This window comes from Barbus barbus, assembly GCF_936440315.1.
Source record: "Barbus barbus genome assembly, chromosome: 44".
NCBI classification, from domain to species: Eukaryota; Metazoa; Chordata; class Actinopteri; order Cypriniformes; family Cyprinidae; genus Barbus; species Barbus barbus.
In genome coordinates this window covers 13,796,723-13,813,251 of record NC_136722.1, presented here as the reverse complement: position 1 = coordinate 13,813,251, position 16,529 = coordinate 13,796,723, and the positions used below count along the sequence as shown (strand labels likewise).

The window sequence follows — 16,529 nt, the reverse complement described above, 5'->3', positions numbered from 1 at the left end:
ACCGAGTGCCAAATTTAAATGAACACACAGATACAACTTCAGCTCTGTGATTTAGTCCCATGACAAGATGATGAATGGGAAAACCTTCAGAGCAGACAAGGGCTAGATTACATTCAGTTTTATGGATATACAATCCTCTAGTACTCTTGTAAAAAAAAAAAAACATCTGTAAAGAATGCATCAGTTAATATTTCAAATCACGTGTTTAGCTTTAACATATTAAGATAATCAAGTCAAGACAAGAAAAATATTTCTCTACAAGAAAATCTTCCGGTGCTACAGGTTTTGTGTGTATATACAGTTGTGGTTAAAAGTAGTGTAGGGAGTGAAATTTAAGGTTAAAATGAATGTTCTGTAACTTTAAATAAGACGTAGAGGTAATATCGCGAGAACAGAGATCCGCGATTAGGCTCGCGAGAGATAATAGTTTGGCGAGCAGTTGGTGTGAGCGTTGAGAAAGAGTTGACGCGCACTGTGTAATCGGATGTGGCTAATCCATGATGTTCACCTCTACTGTTTAATAAACCAAGTGTTATGACTTCCGAGCTCTCTGTCCTCCTTGGAACAAAGCCAAGAACCCACGAGCCAACGCGCGGTAAGAACTGTGAAGCTCGCATATAGAACCAACGCGCGTTACACTGGTGGCAGCGCTGGTTGGCTTGTTTTGTGGGAACACTTGTTTTTTTTTCGTATTGAACGATGTGAATATCGCCACCTTAACCTGCAGAGACGTTGATACTATTTTTGTATAGTTTTTTCACGCGCTCTTTTTTTTTTTTTGCAAGTTCGGATTACGTGCGCTCTCTCTTACACAAAATGGCGGACGACGAAAATGACGCAGCTGCAATACAGGGAGACAGACATGTTGCAGACGCAGTAAACCCACATCTGCCATTTAAAATTGACCTTCCTCATCCTTTTTCGGGTGACGGTACAGAGCCTTTTAGTGCATGGATACAGAGATTTGAAGTTGCACTTAATGTCTCAGCTGTATCCCCTGATAAAGCCAAACTTCTCCCTGCGAAGCTTACTGGCCCGGCATTTGCATATTGGCAGTCTCTCCCAACTGAAGTGAAAGCTGACTATGAGTTAACTAAAGCCAGTTTGACCACTGTTTTTGGCCGTACCACATTTTTGGCCACATTTCAGACGTTTTTGAATGCACGTCCCCGTAAACCACAAGAACCTCTTCAAGTCTATGCTGCCGAGCTCACAAATTTAGTGACTGAAGCATTTCCACAATATGATGTAGCAGCACGGAATTGTGAAATTTTTCGTAGATTTGTGACCGGTTTAGACCCATCGCTTCAACTCAAAATCCATGAGCATGGCGCTGTGACTTTGGACAGTGCTTTGAGAGTAGCCACTCAATGTGAACGTGCTCAGTTGGCCATCAGTATTGCTAACCCTTCAACTGTTATGCCTGTGATGGTGCATCAACAACCATCAGCTAACACAGTGACAGCAACCCACATCACTGACCTAGCATCAGCCATAGCTGAACTCCGAACTGACTTGCATGTCTTACGTCAGTCTCATCTACGACGGACGGATGAACGCGTGGACCAGCTTTCGCAGCGGATTTCCAGTCTTCAGGACGAGGTGACATCTTCCACACACTCTTCACATCAAACCTGTGCAGCCGTGGACTGCGACATCACAGCACGCCATCGCCAGCCTGGCTTGGATGACCATCATCGTCATCGAGACTGCTGCTGTACTGCACAATATGCACAGAGAGGTCGACAGCGACACCCTCGGGACGAATGTCGTTCTTCACAGCACCACCGTGGACACTCCGAACATGATCAGCCTCCCCCAAGTGATGACATCTCTTATCAAAGACATTGTAGCTGCTCTAATTCTTCCCGTAGTCGTGAGTCATACCCCCCTCACACCACACAATCGGATCAATACATCCCCCACAGATATCGTTATGAGAACTCCAGGTCTGACCGCTCACTTTCACGGGAGCGCCGGCCTCATCTCGATCGTGAACATGGAGCCCATTATGCTCGCTCACCCTCACCCAGTCCACAGTACAGACATTCCAGTTATCGTAGACATAGCTCTCCATCGCCACCCCCCCATTCCTATAGTTCACAGAGGTATTTTACCTCCCCCACGCGCCATGTACACTTCTCTCAGTCTCACAGAGAGAAAGCCCCTTTCTCACCACAGCGGGGAAACGAGTAGAAGCTGTCATTGGGGACCAAATGCCAGCTTCATCCCCAATAAGGGTCCACTCTGATTCAGTTGCTTATAACTCTACTCCACCCACACCGTTTATTCAAATTGCAGTAGCTGGTGCTGAACTTCATGCTTTGGTAGACACAGGGTCAGGTCTGTCGCTCATTACTGATGACTGTCGTAAATCCATTCCAGCTTTGTCTACTCAACCTATCAGCAAGTCATTTGTTTTAGCGTCATCAGTAACTGGACAGTTACTGGATATACTTGGCTCTGTGACAGCTCCCATACATATTGGGGATGTCACATTTTCCCATGTATTCCATGTAGTACGTACCGCTACTCATCCTTTTCTCATAGGATGGGATTTTCTAATTGAGCACAACGTTACAGTTGACATACCAAATGCACGTTTACAACTATATAATACCTCAGTGCCTCTTTCACCACCCCAGTCACTGATTCCAGTACAAAGTTCTGCAGTCAACCCAGGAGAAAAACAAGTACACTTCCATAATGTACTTAAAGTGCTCTATTTTCGCGCACTAATTTTGTACTTAATATACTAAAAATTATCCTTTAGTACTTCTTAAGATAAACTTAAGATCATCTAAGTGTACTCAACTGTGCTATTTTGAGACACCATGAATATGAACTAAAATGCACTTTTAGCATACTATCTTTGTATTTAAAAAATGCATTTAGCTACCACTTGTAGTACACTTGAGTGTACTAGTGTATGAAAGATGGGTTCAAGTGTACTACAAGTGGTAGCTAAATACATTTTTTAAATACAAAGATAGTATGCTAAAAGTGCATTTTAGTTCATATTCATGGTGTCTCAAAATAGCACAGTTGAGTACACTTAGATGATCTTTAGTTTATCTTAAGAAGTACTAAAGGATCATTTTTAGTATATTAAGTACAAAATTAGTGCGCGAAAATAGAGCACTTTAAGTACATTATGGAAGTGTACTTGTTTTTCACCTGGGAATGTCGCTCAGGTGACTGTCCCACCTATGTCAGAGATGGTAATCCCAATTTCTGTCAAAGAGAATGGTGTAGCGGATCCTTTCACTGACACATATGTGGCTATACTGGAACCACAGCCTCCTCCAGTTGTGACCTTAGGCGTCGCTCGAACGCTGACCTCCATTCACAAAGGGAGGGGCATGGTTCGAGTTGTTAACCCGACAAATGAACAAGTCTCTCTTGATGCTGGATGCCCATTAGGTCAGCTTTTCTCAGTCACTGGCGATACACATGATGATTATACGTTAGTCTCAGCCGTGACTACTTCTACAGAAGCTGTCCATCCAATGCCTGAAGTGCATTTGGAGGATACAGAGTTAAATCCTGAAGAACGGGCACAGCTCAAGAACTTGCTGACAGACTTTGCTGACATTTTTAGCTCTCATTCCCATGACTATGGCAAAACTAATTTGATTTCACATAGCATTAATACTGGTGATGCTGCTCCAATAAAATTGCGCCCATATAGAACATCACCGGCTACTCAGGCTGTACTGCAACAAGAGGTGTCAAAGCTTTTGGAACACAACATCATTGAGGAGTCTCATAGTCCATGGGCAGCTCCGGTTGTGCTTGTTCGGAAAAAGGATGGCACACATCGGTTCTGTGTCGATTACAGACGCCTCAATGATGTTACAATTAAAGACTCCCATCCTCTTCCTCGGGTGGATGATACCCTTGACAGGCTTTCTGGAGCTAGAGTGTTTAGCACTATCGATTTGACTGCTGGTTACTGGCAGATACCACTTAACCCGAATGACAAAGAAAAGACTGCTTTCTCTACTGGGACTGGGCTATATCAATTCCGTATGATGCCAATGGGCATCTCCAATGCCCCGCCCAGTTTTCAGCGCTTAATGGAACTTGTGCTTCGGGGTCTGCACTGGAGTGTTTGTTTGATCTACTTAGACGATATTATCGTTTACAGTGCAGATTTCCCTCAACACTTACAGCACTTACGTGAAGTTTTCCAGCGATTCCGTACAGCCGGCCTAAAACTTAAGCCATCGAAGTGTCATCTAGCACTTCCTTCTGTTACTTTTCTGGGCCACCGTGTTTCCAGTGCCGGTGTTGAGCCAGACCCATCTAACATAGATAAGGTTAAGACATGGCCAGTCCCAAAATCAGCCACACAGGTCAGAGCTTTTCTCGGTCTGTGTTCCTATTACCGTCGATTTATTAGACACTTTGCACACACGGCTGAACCCTTGTACCATCTTACACATAAGGGAGTATCATTCTCTTGGTCAGCTGAAGCAAGTGAAGCTTTCAATGTACTGAAACAGGCTCTGACTTCATCGCCAATTATGGTTTTTCCAAATTTTTCAGCTCCTTTCCTCCTTTACACGGATGCTTCCCTTTATTCTGTGGGCTCAGTTCTTTCACAACAGGTGGAAGGAAAAGAGCGTGTCGTAGCATATGCCAGTCATGTGCTGTCTGCTTCAGAAAGAAAATGGTCTACTTTCGATCGAGAGTTGTATGCCATTGTGTGGTCGGTTCGCCACTTCCGACACTACCTGGCTTGTCACCCGTTCACTATAATTACGGATCATAAGCCTCTGGTGGGTCTTAAGAAACTTCCTGTAGATCATGACCCTACAGGTAGACGAGCTCGTTGGGCCATAGAATTGGACATCTATGATTGGCGTGTCATTCACCGCGATGGCGCTAAACACCTTAATGCAGACGCCATGTCTAGGCGACCAGACACTACTCCTGTGGAATCTGATAGTTGCTCTCAGGGTGATGTGTCCACCTTTTCGGTAGCAACTCAGACCATGTCAATACCTTTGCAAGCAAAGCCAGTGTCAACCTACACCCAAACATTGAGCATGAATAAAAATGATCTGTTGCCCACACCTACTTTAAGTCACGTAACATCAAATCTCGTTCTAATCCAAAGTGAGTGGGATGTGATGGAAAAACAAAGGTCGGATTCAGATTTAGTTGTTGTTTTCTCTTGGATAGAAGCAGGGCATAGACCACCCTTATGGAGGCTACGTTATGCTTCCCCATACCTCAGAAAGCTGTGGACGCAGTTTAGTCGCCTCATCATTGACAATGGTGTCTTATGCAGACACCTACGCAACTCTTTTGGTGATAATACCTTGCAGGTGGTCATTCCTACAGCACTGATTCCTGAAATACTCAGCCATGTCCATGGACACCCATCAGTGGGTCACTATGGTCTGACCAAAACATTGGATAGAGCAACGCGGTCCTTTTACTGGCCTTATATGTCTAAAGACATCGCCAGACATTGCTCCCAATGTACAGCTTGCCAGTCGCGGCGTTCTCCTGTGCCCCGACCACAGGCGCCACTCATTCCTATCTCTCCTGATCGTCCATTCCAAATAGTGGCCGCAGACATAACAGAGTTGCCTATTTCAACCAAAGGTAACCGCTATGTACTTGTAATGATGGACCTGTACACCAAGTTTGTCAATCTCTATCCATTAAAAGATCAGACAGCTGTCTCAGTGGCAGGTTGCATCTTTGACCACTACATTCCACAGCATGGTGTTCCTGTGGCCCTACACTCGGATCAGGGCAGACAGTTTGAATCTGACCTCATAAAGCACCTTTGTAACTTGTTGTCAATCAAGAAGCTCCGGACGTCCCCATATCATGCTCAGTGTGACGGTGCAGTTGAACGCTTTAATCGCACTCTAAAAGATGAACTTTCCAAACATCTTTTTGATTCTGGTACAGAGTGGGATGAGCACCTCCCGCAGGTTGCATTGGCTTACAACACCACTAAGCACACAAGCACAGGATTGACACCCTTCTTTTTGGCTCATGGCCGGGAAGCCCGCGTTCCCTTGAACACACTACTTCAGGACAATAACGCTTCCAGTTCAGCAACAGCGGGCACACCAGCAGCATATGCGAATAAATTGCGTAAGAGACTGACCTGTGCTTATCGTGCTGCCACTGCTTTCCGGGACAAGGCTCAAGACCAACAACGCCTGAACTATGATCGTCATTTGAAATACACTCCGTATAACAGTGGTGACATGGTTTTAGTGGATGATCCTGCCCACCGCCACAACAAACTGTATCCACGTTGGGTGGGCCCGTATGAGGTTTTGCGACCAATATGCCCCTTTGGTAGTTCCACCCCTGTTAACTTTGAAGTGAGAGACGCCTCTCGACCTCATGCAAAAGCAAAAATCATTCATTACAATCGCATGAAACCGTACATTACTGACCCAAAGAACACCCATACCCATACCTCCCCTTCTTCCCCTGTTCAACCGAACACTCTGACCACTTTGTCTGGACTCCTCCCACCCCACATTACACCTGTGCCACCGGGATTTCCCGCACCTCAGGTTCCATTGGAACCACCACGGTTGTCTCACCCCCAATTGCAACCGCCTGGAACCCTACAACCTTCCTGCCCTATGGAAAATGTGCAGGGCTCGAACTCTGGACTGTTGATTCCAACACTGGGCACACCTGAAGCTGGACTGTCAACAGGTGTTTCTGAAGCACCTGATACTCCAGTGTCCACTCGGAACGTCCTTCCCAGGACACGTCGATTGCCTTCCCGTTTGAAGGATTTTGCACTTTATTGATTTTCTGAATGTTCACTGTACTTGTTTTACGTACGGGGTTAATGTATGTCACAAAAGGGAATGTTAATGCAGAGTTTCTTGAAATACTGCTTCCTTATGGGCCTATGTGATTTATATCGTTTTTTTTGGTAAACATGTTTTGTAAATTTTGGCCCCTTTTGATACAGATTTTTGGGTAATGTGTTTTCAATGTTACAGATGTATACATTTTGTTTGGTGCTATATTAGAATACGGGTTGTGTTATAGAAATGAGGACATTTCTTTTTGGGTAAGGGAGTATTATGTAGGGAGTGAAATTTAAGGTTAAAATGAATGTTCTGTAACTTTAAATAAGACGTAGAGGTAATATCGCGAGAACAGAGATCCGCGATTAGGCTCGCGAGAGATAATAGTTTGGCGAGCAGTTGGTGTGAGCGTTGAGAAAGAGTTGACGCGCACTGTGTAATCGGATGTGGCTAATCCATGATGTTCACCTCTACTGTTTAATAAACCAAGTGTTATGACTTCCGAGCTCTCTGTCCTCCTTGGAACAAAGCCAAGAACCCACGAGCCAACGCGCGGTAAGAACTGTGAAGCTCGCATATAGAACCAACGCGCGTTACAAGTAGGACAAACCTGCAAAATTAAATGTACAAAGTTTTAAATGAACACAAGCTGCATGTTAATCTGGAGAATATGGGTCAAAATCTTTTCACCCTTACTGACAGATTCAGAGTTGGATGTTTGAGATGAACCGGACTCACCCACACCTGGTGGACCTGTTTTCTATTGGTCAGTCCTATGAAGGACGGCCCCTCTATGTGCTCCAGGTAAAGGCTGAAGGGATGGCTAAATTATGGCTAGATTTTGACAAACACACACACACACACACACACATATCTGTACTTGCCAGACAGTGTTCTCTGCCCCTCTCCTGCCAGTTAGGAAAGAGAACACGTCCCTTTAAGAAGGCAGTGTGGATAGACTGTGGAGTGCATGCAAGAGAATGGATTGGTCCAGCTTTCTGCCAATGGTTTGTGAAAGAGGTGTGTGCTGTGTTATTCCTTCTGTTTGTCATTGTTCACTAATCACTACATGCTGTTATTTAAATCACTGCAAAGCAAAAACAACCAAATGGTTATGCAACGTATGGTGGAATCCGAAAGACTGAGACCACTAGTGAAAATGTTTAAATATTTGAATATATCATAATCCTAAAAGTTTGTGTGTGACAGTGTGAATGTGTTTTTTTTTGTGTGTGTGTTTTTTTCAGGTTTAGATTTGATTTTGAATCCCAAATTTTCAATGTGGTCTCAGACTTTTGGACAAGAATCAGATCATTTTTACACCCAGATGAAAAAAGTGCACTTCCATAATGTACTTAAAGTGCTTTATTTTCATACTCTAATTTGTACTTAATATAGGCTACTAAAAATGATTCTTTAGTACTTCTTAAGATAATCTTAAGAACATCTAAGTGTACTCAACTGTGATATTTTGGCACACCATGAATATGAACTAAAAAGTGCTTTAACATGCTGTATTGTTCTCTGTATTAAAAATGTATTTAGTTACCACTTGAACCCATCTTTCATACAGTAGTGGGTTCTACAATGTGTACTACAAGTGGTAACTAAATAAATTTTTTACACACAAAGATAGTATGTTAAAAGCACATTTTAGTTCATATTCATGGTGTCCCTATAGCACATTTAAGCACGCTTAGATGTTCTTAAGAATACTTTAAGAAGTACTAAAGATTCATTTTTAGTATATTAAGTACAAAAATAGTGCGTGAAAAAGCACTTTAAGTACATTATGGACGTGCACTTTTTTCCGCCTGGGCAACATTGAAGATTTTTAGTGTTTTGTTTATTTGTGAGTGAGCTGGTGTATTTTGGGACTGTTTCATTCAGTGAGTCTCTAAATTCCTCCAAAAATGAATCTGCTTAATACATCAACTCATGAACTAATATCAAAGAGTGCCTTTGGTTAAGTGATGTCCTTTTATGCTGATCTGGGTGTGGTATTCTACACAAATAAACTGCTCTCAGATCAGCAGCTGACACTGAGTGAGACAAATATAGAATGAGATAGAGATTAAGAGAGAGAGATCAAGAGAGAGAGGGAGAGAGAGAGAGAGAGAGAGAGAGAGAGAGAGAGAGACGTTAGTACCTGGTCTGTTGCAATGCCTTCAGTATACCACTATGAGGCAGACCTACAGTGTGACACAGATCTAAAGAAGACTGACCCTGCCATAATCGCTATAACAGCCCTATCGTTCCCCTCAAGCCACCATCACTCATCATTTTTCTCTTTTTGCTGTGCTCATTTAGACATTACACATAGTAACACACCATCTTTCGTATGCATTTTAAATTAAACCAATGCAATATTATTTATATTTTAGAAAATAGTATACTACTTCTATTGCTGCAGCAGTATATATATATATTTATTAATTTATTCCATGGTCTGTCTGAATACTGGATTCTGATTGGCTGGCAGGTATGCAGTTTAACCGTTTAATGCACAGGTAGTTCCAAGTCAGTTTAATCACTGTTCCATATTAATGTGCTGCATTAATTGATGCACACTAACCCATAGACATCATGTCGGGCGGTTCTTTACCGCCACGTCGAGCATTAAAATCCTTTAATGCATGGCTAACCGTTGATTATCCCTCACACATATATATATATATATATATATATATATATATATATATATATATATATATAGCCTACATATGTATAATATCCCTTACATATGTATAATATATATATAGCCTACATGTATGTATTCTGTGCACAGAATTTCACATAGAATACACAGATGGCCTATTACATTGCCTTTGTTATGTTTTTGAAAGTTTCTTATGCTCACCAAGGCTGCATGCTTGCTTGTTTAATCAAAAATACAGCCTAAAACTATTATTACAATTTAAAATAACTGTTTTCTATCATAATATATTTTTTAAAGTAATTTATTCCTATAATAGTAAAGCTGAATTTTCAGCATCATTACTCCAGTCTTCAGTGTGACATGATACTTCAGAAATCATTCTACTATGCTTATTTTTGCTGCTCAATCATTTTTTTATTCATATCAATGTTGAAAACTGAAAAGTTGTATGGAAACTGTGGTATTTTTTGAGATTTTACAGGAAGGAATTGAAATCTATTACCTTTATAAATGTCTTCACTGCCACCATTAATCAATTTAATGCATCCTTGCTGAATAAATTTATTAATTGCTTTAAAAAAAAATACTGACCTAAAAATTCAATTTCAAAATATGAAGTAAACAACAGAGCAAACTAGACAGAATACTGTACTCAAGATGCAAGTCTATATCTATTTCATGGAAAGTGGGCTATTTATTCCTTTTGATTAGAGGAACTGAACACACATTGCTGTGTCCTTGAAGAGAGAATATTTTGCTCTATTGAAGTTTATCTGTGGGGAAAACGAGATACACATTTTCTGCATCTCTTGAAGTCTCTCACTGTGAATGCAGGCGCTGAACTCCTATCAACACGACTCCAGCATGAGACGACTGATGAATCAGCTCAATTTCTACATCATGCCTGTCTTCAACGTGGATGGTTACCATTACAGCTGGGAGACGGTATCTTCTATCTGTTTCTCATATGTCTAGAGCTCACTGAAGAACTCGCTGAAATTAATTGTTTGCAGCTCTGCACTGTTAAACATGCAGGATGTCTTGCATTTCTGTAAGGTATATAAGGCCATCAGGCATAATGAAGGAAAATATCTGAGGTTTCTCTCTCTCTCTTAGGATCGCTTTTGGCGGAAAACTCGGTCAAAGATTCCAAAGTATCATTGTCGGGGAGTGGATCCCAACCGAAATTGGAAAGTCAAATGGTGCGGTAAGTTGTTATTCCGAAAAATCAAATAGATCCTCTTTCAAACCGAATAGCCTGATGCTCATATTGAAAATAAACAACCATTCCAGTATATGCAGACACAACTTTAGCAGCCAATGAAGATGCCTGACACACCGATTAAAAATTTAGCAACAGAATTAAATATTTACAAAGACAATCTTGTATTTGAATTTCCTTATGTAATACATAAGGAAATTAAGATGTTAGAATCTATGTTTGCGTGCCTGGCTACATTTTTAAACGAAGGTCTTCTGGCATTACAGATACACACAAAGCTGTGGATAAATGCATTTATCAATATTGTAGCAATAACGAATAATCTCTTGATGCGAGTTACTGGTTACTACAATGAAAGATGCTGTCTTCACAAGGCTTAACCAGCTCAAATTAAGACGTCTTTACATAGCCAAGTTATGGTTGCTCTGTGCCTGCTTAAAAAATTGTATAAAGGCACAATGCCACATAAAGCCAGACTAAATTATGCCTGCTCTGACCCATCTCAGTATCAAAGTACTGTAGAAAGGTGCAATTGCTGTGTAAATGCATTCATGCCACCTCTGAGCAGCATTAAACAGTCTGTGTAACGATACCTAAAAGCCACATCAAAAGCAATTCTGTGCCACCTTTGAAGTTTTAAATGTAAATTTGGTGTTATTTGCAGCATAATTCCTTTGTATTTACTTATTTTACAGTTTTTGTTTTGTTTAATTGTATTTTTGTCTTTTGAAAAAACATCCTTTAAATTTAGTCAGTATTTCGTTATGTTATATTCAGTGCTTGAAGTGGGCCGGTACGCACCGGTACACAGTACCGGCACTTCTATATTTTAGCCTTTAGAGTACCTGCACTTTTTTGTGCGTACCGGCACTTCTGACATGTTGCCGGTACTCAGAGTAAAATCATCAGGGTATGGGTGATTAGGCTATATGATCCCATATATGATTAGAAATGAAACAGAAACTATGTAAATCACACTACCCAGGCGGGATCACCTCTCATCTCGACCAATCACGTGAATGAACGCAAGCAGAGTCGGTCTACTTCATTGTGTGGTGCGAGAGAGCATGTCGGGTAATAATGAATTATTGATTACTAATTTGAATCAGTACTTTATAATGAAAATCATATCTTAAAATGAAAAGAAGCAGGCTTTTGCATAAACTCTTGGAAAGTCCAAGGATCCAGTGAATGAATTCAAACAGTAAGCTCAAAACAGCGCTAACGCAGAGAAAACACAGCCGATTTCATCAGCGATTATGGAGAGAATACTGACTTACGTCCAGATGTCAGTAAAATTATTATTTTCAGCGTGTATTTGGCTTAAAAGCAAGAGTGTTTTATAATGAACGCTTATTATGCAGTGGTCAGAGGTTTAGCGATTCTGAATGGATCCATATATTAAAGGTAGGCGATTTAGTGGTCTTTGGCGTCTCCCTGTGGTCCTGTTTGGTATTGCAGCTTGACTTGTGCTGTATTGATATTGTATTTGTATTGATAAAATGTATTTAATGATTGATTGATTGTGGCACTATACATACATTGTGAATTATTAAAAAGTACTTATTTAATATAAATAAATAAATAAGAGGGGTGGGGGGGGGGGGGTCGTCTGAGTACCGGCACTTCTTTTTTTCGCTGGTCTTTTAGCTAAATCAGCAATAAACTAGAACTAACCAGCTTCTAAAGTTGTATAAGTTCAGCAGGGTTGAGTTTGCTTATTAAAAATGCCTTGAGATTCTACTAATATTTTTTTCTCAAACTTTAAGGACTTATATGCTTTTGACGGACATGGGAATAACACCTGTCTAAAAATGTTCACTCTCAATGTTGTGGTAGTTAATACCTGACACTGAGATAGAAAATACATAAAGAAATGACCATGAGCCAGCAAAATGTCATGGGAGGAAAGTATTAGTCGTGTATGAACACAGACTCTGAGCAGAAAAGTCAAAGATGAAATGATTGCAAAGAAAGCTATATGATTTTTTTTATACCTGCTGTCTTTGCTGTCTCTGCTAGATGAGGGTGCATCCCTGCACCCCTGCGATGACACGTACTGCGGTCCCTTCCCTGAGTCAGAGCTTGAGGTCAAAGCTGTGGCCAAGTTTCTACGCAAACACAGGAAACGTGTCAAAGCCTACATCTCTATTCACGCCTATGCTCAGATGCTCCTCTATCCGTATTCCTACAAATATGCCACTATACCAAACTTCAGCTGTGTGGTGAGTGATTTCTGCCTTCAGACAGTTAATCCTCAATTTGTCCATTTGGGTGGGGATCATTCTGTAATTATTTAATGCCCAAAGAATATAAATAATACATTTTTAGTAGATGGAAAAACTTCAGATGTATACTCATATTTAGACCATATTTTGAATGCGAGCTGTCTGAATTGAATATAAGAAAACTGATGTTAAGAAAATGCAGATTTATATTTAGATGTCCTTAAAAGCTGCATGCAAAAACAACAGACAGTGCAACCATTGTAGTCCAATTTGCAAGGTAGTCTAATAGATGAACGTATGACTCCTATGAGCTGGTTCATTTAATGGATAATTAGAAATAGTATTAAAATCAGTTTAAACATTACAAACAGTTTTATCATTACTTGAACCCTCTGGTATTCCTCACAGCAGTCAAAACAGAACGAAGGCATTAAGCACATTATTTTGAAATGAATGTACTATATTTTGTTTCCATATTTATTCGTCAATATTTTGCATTTTGAGGGGATTTCATGGTACTACATAATATTCACCTCTAAAATCAATACAAATATTAGAAAAATACATTAATCTTATTTTCAATTAATTTGCAATTAATTGGTGTCATGTGCTGGGTGTCACGGTCGGTGGTTGTAGTAATCGGCGCCCACACAAAAGATAACAAAAAGGTATATTTAATAGCATCAACACACGTAAGACCATTTACAACTTAATATCCGACAAACATAAAGGCAGAACTGAGGACTTATAAAGAAACAGGAAACAAAGGAGCAAACTAGATAATTAATCAAACACAGGTGATGCATATAACTAATTAACAGAACTGGGTCATGAACTAAAACAGGAAGAACCAAATATGGGCAGAAAGGAAACTAAACAGAAACAGATACGTTACAGTATCTCCCCCTCCCGGAAGGTGCGTCCCGCACCGTAACAGTAACATCGGGGAGGGGGGGCGGGCGTCCTGGAGGCTGGAGCAGGACCAGGATAGGACAGGGGAGCCTCCAGGACGGATCAGGAGCCTTGGGAGACCATGGCAGGACTGGAGATTCGGGAGGCCATGGCGGATCTGGAGCCTTGGGAGGCCATGGCAGGACTGGAGATTCGGGAGGCCATGGCGGATCTGGAGCCTTGGGAGGCCATGGCAGGACTGGAGATTCGGGAGGCCATGGCGGATCTGGAGCCTTGGGAGGCCATGGCAGGACTGGAGATTCGGGAGGCCATGGCGGATCTGGAGCCTTGGGAGGCCATGGCAGGACTGGAGATTCGGGAGGCCATGGCGGATCTGGAGACTCAGGAGTCCATGGTGGATCAGAGTCCATTGTGGCCTTGGCCTTTGGCCTGGCCACACAGACTGGGACTATATGGCCCCCCCCCAAAATTTCTTTGGGAAAGTTCCCCTCTGGGGGCCACATTGGAGGAGAGGGCTCTAGAGGGCGCTCTGGAGGAGCGGGCACTAGAGGGCGCTCTGGAGGAGCGGGCACTAGAGGGCGCTCTGGAGGAGCGGGCACTGGGGGGCGCACGGGAGGCGCGGAGCTGGACGGAACCAGCGGAGACGAAGGAGAGCTGGACGGGACCAGCGTAGATGCAGGAGGGCGCTCTTGCAGCGCGGACTCCTGAGGGCGCTCTTGCAGCGCCGACACTAGAGGGCGCTCTTGCAGCGCAGACACTAGAGGGCGCACGGGAGGCGCGAAGCTGGATAGAACCAGCGGAGACGAAGGAGAGCTGGACGGGACCAGCGGAGACACAGGAGGGCGCTCTTGCAGCGCGGACTCTTGAGGGCGCTCTTGCAGCGCGGACTCTTGAGGGCGCTCTTGCAGCGCGGACACTTGAGGGCGCTCTTGCAGCGCGGACACTTGAGGGCGCTCTTGCAGCGCGGATTCAAAGGGGCGCTCTTGTAGCGCGGACATTAGAGGGCGCACGGGAGGCGCGGGGCTGGACGGGACCAGCGGGAACTCAGGTGGGCTGGACGGGACCAGCGGGAACTCAGGTGGGCTGGACGGGACCAGCGGGAACTCAGGTGGGCTGGACGGGACCAGCGGGAACTCAGGACGGCTGGACGGGACCAGCGGGAACTCAGGACGGCTGGACGGGACCAGCGGGAACTCAGGACGGCTGGACGGGACCAGCGGGAACTCAGGACGGCTGGACGGGACCAGCGGGAACTCAGGACGGCTGGACGGGACCAGCGGGAACTCAGGACGGCTGGACGGGACCAGCGGGAACTCAGGACGGCTGGACGGGACCAGCGGGAACTCAGGACGGCTGGACGGGACCCTCTTGCGAGGTGCGGGGATAGGCGGACACAAACGAGGAGCAGGCACAGGATGGCACAGGCGAGGAGCAGGCACTGGATGGCACTGGTGAGGAGTAGTTTCTGGCTTGAGCATGGGAGCCGAGAATTCCGGGGGAAGAGCCTCATCCAATAGCCCCCTGTCCTTAACCTGAGGCGTAGGCGGCGGAACCCTCTTCACCGCAGCTGGCGCAACGTTCATCGCCCTTTTCGGCGGCTTCCTCCTCGCCGCGGGCGGAACATTCATCGCCGTGTACGGCGGAACTGGGCTGAGAGCATTTCCAGTGCTACTGATGGTAAGGGGACGATTGGAACTGGGCAGGCGGCTCGGACCGTTGGCACGGTATGCGTAGGTCCTAGGCGGAAGGTGAGCTGGCGCGACGGGACGTGCTTCAGCGGAGACTGGGCAGCGAGACCGAAAACCCTTCACCTCCTCAACTTCGAAGATTGATCCATTCAAAAATAAAATAAGATTAATTAATTCGACCAGGGAAAAATCGGAATCGGGAAACTCACATCGGATAGTCTCGCTGTCCAGCCCCAGCAGAAAGCACGCACCCAAAGAAGCGTCAGGCCAGCTCAGCTGGTGAACAAGCTCAACAAAATCCTCCACATACCGCTCCAACTTCCGACCCGCCTGCCGCAAACCCCACAGCTTGCTCTCAGCCGTAGACATTGCTGTTGTCCTGTCCTTTGTTGTGATGGTCGGATATTCTGTCACGGTCGGTGGTTGTAGTAATCGGCGCCCACACAAAAGGATAACAAAAAGGTATATTTAATAGCATCAACACACGTAAGACCATTTACAACTTAATATCCGACAAACATAAAGGCAGAACTGAGGACTTATAAAGAAACAGGAAACAAAGGAGCAAACTAGATAATTAATCAAACACAGGTGATGCATATAACTAATTAACAGAACTGGGTCATGAACTAAAACAGGAAGAACCAAATATGGGCAGAAAGGAAACTAAACAGAAACAGATACATTACACTGGGAGAAATAAAGGAAATATATACATGTAATAATGTGGTGTAGCCAGTAGGTGCCTTTAATGCCTGTGTATTCCTTAGTTGCTTATAGTAATTTCAGACACATTTATTTTTAATAAGTTTTGCATTTGGATCTATATTTAGATATTATCAAAGACTACAAATTCATAGCTGACTTGTAGAATGTACCCCAAATTATTGCTCTCTGTTTTCATACTCCTATGGTGGCCATTTTGATCATTCAAAGTCAAGTGTGATTCTTTTATCATATAGCAAGTGCCCTTTTTTTTTTTTTTCAGTTTTAAATGTTGGGGGACAGACA

At 43.4% G+C, this 16,529-nt stretch overlaps 1 protein-coding gene across 1 annotated transcript in view; it reads left to right on the top strand.

Moving 5' to 3' along the window:
* Nucleotides 1–16,529, top strand: part of LOC306863088 (carboxypeptidase A6-like) — a 42,879-nt gene that overhangs the window by 23,214 nt on the left and 3,136 nt on the right. Inside the window, exons 5-9 of the mRNA XM_079406261.1 lie at nt 7,512–7,613; nt 7,725–7,829; nt 10,303–10,413; nt 10,585–10,675; nt 12,713–12,915. Of these exons, the coding sequence (XP_079262387.1) occupies nt 7,512–7,613; nt 7,725–7,829; nt 10,303–10,413; nt 10,585–10,675; nt 12,713–12,915 (612 nt within the window). The remainder of the gene's footprint in view (nt 1–7,511; nt 7,614–7,724; nt 7,830–10,302; nt 10,414–10,584; nt 10,676–12,712; nt 12,916–16,529) is intronic.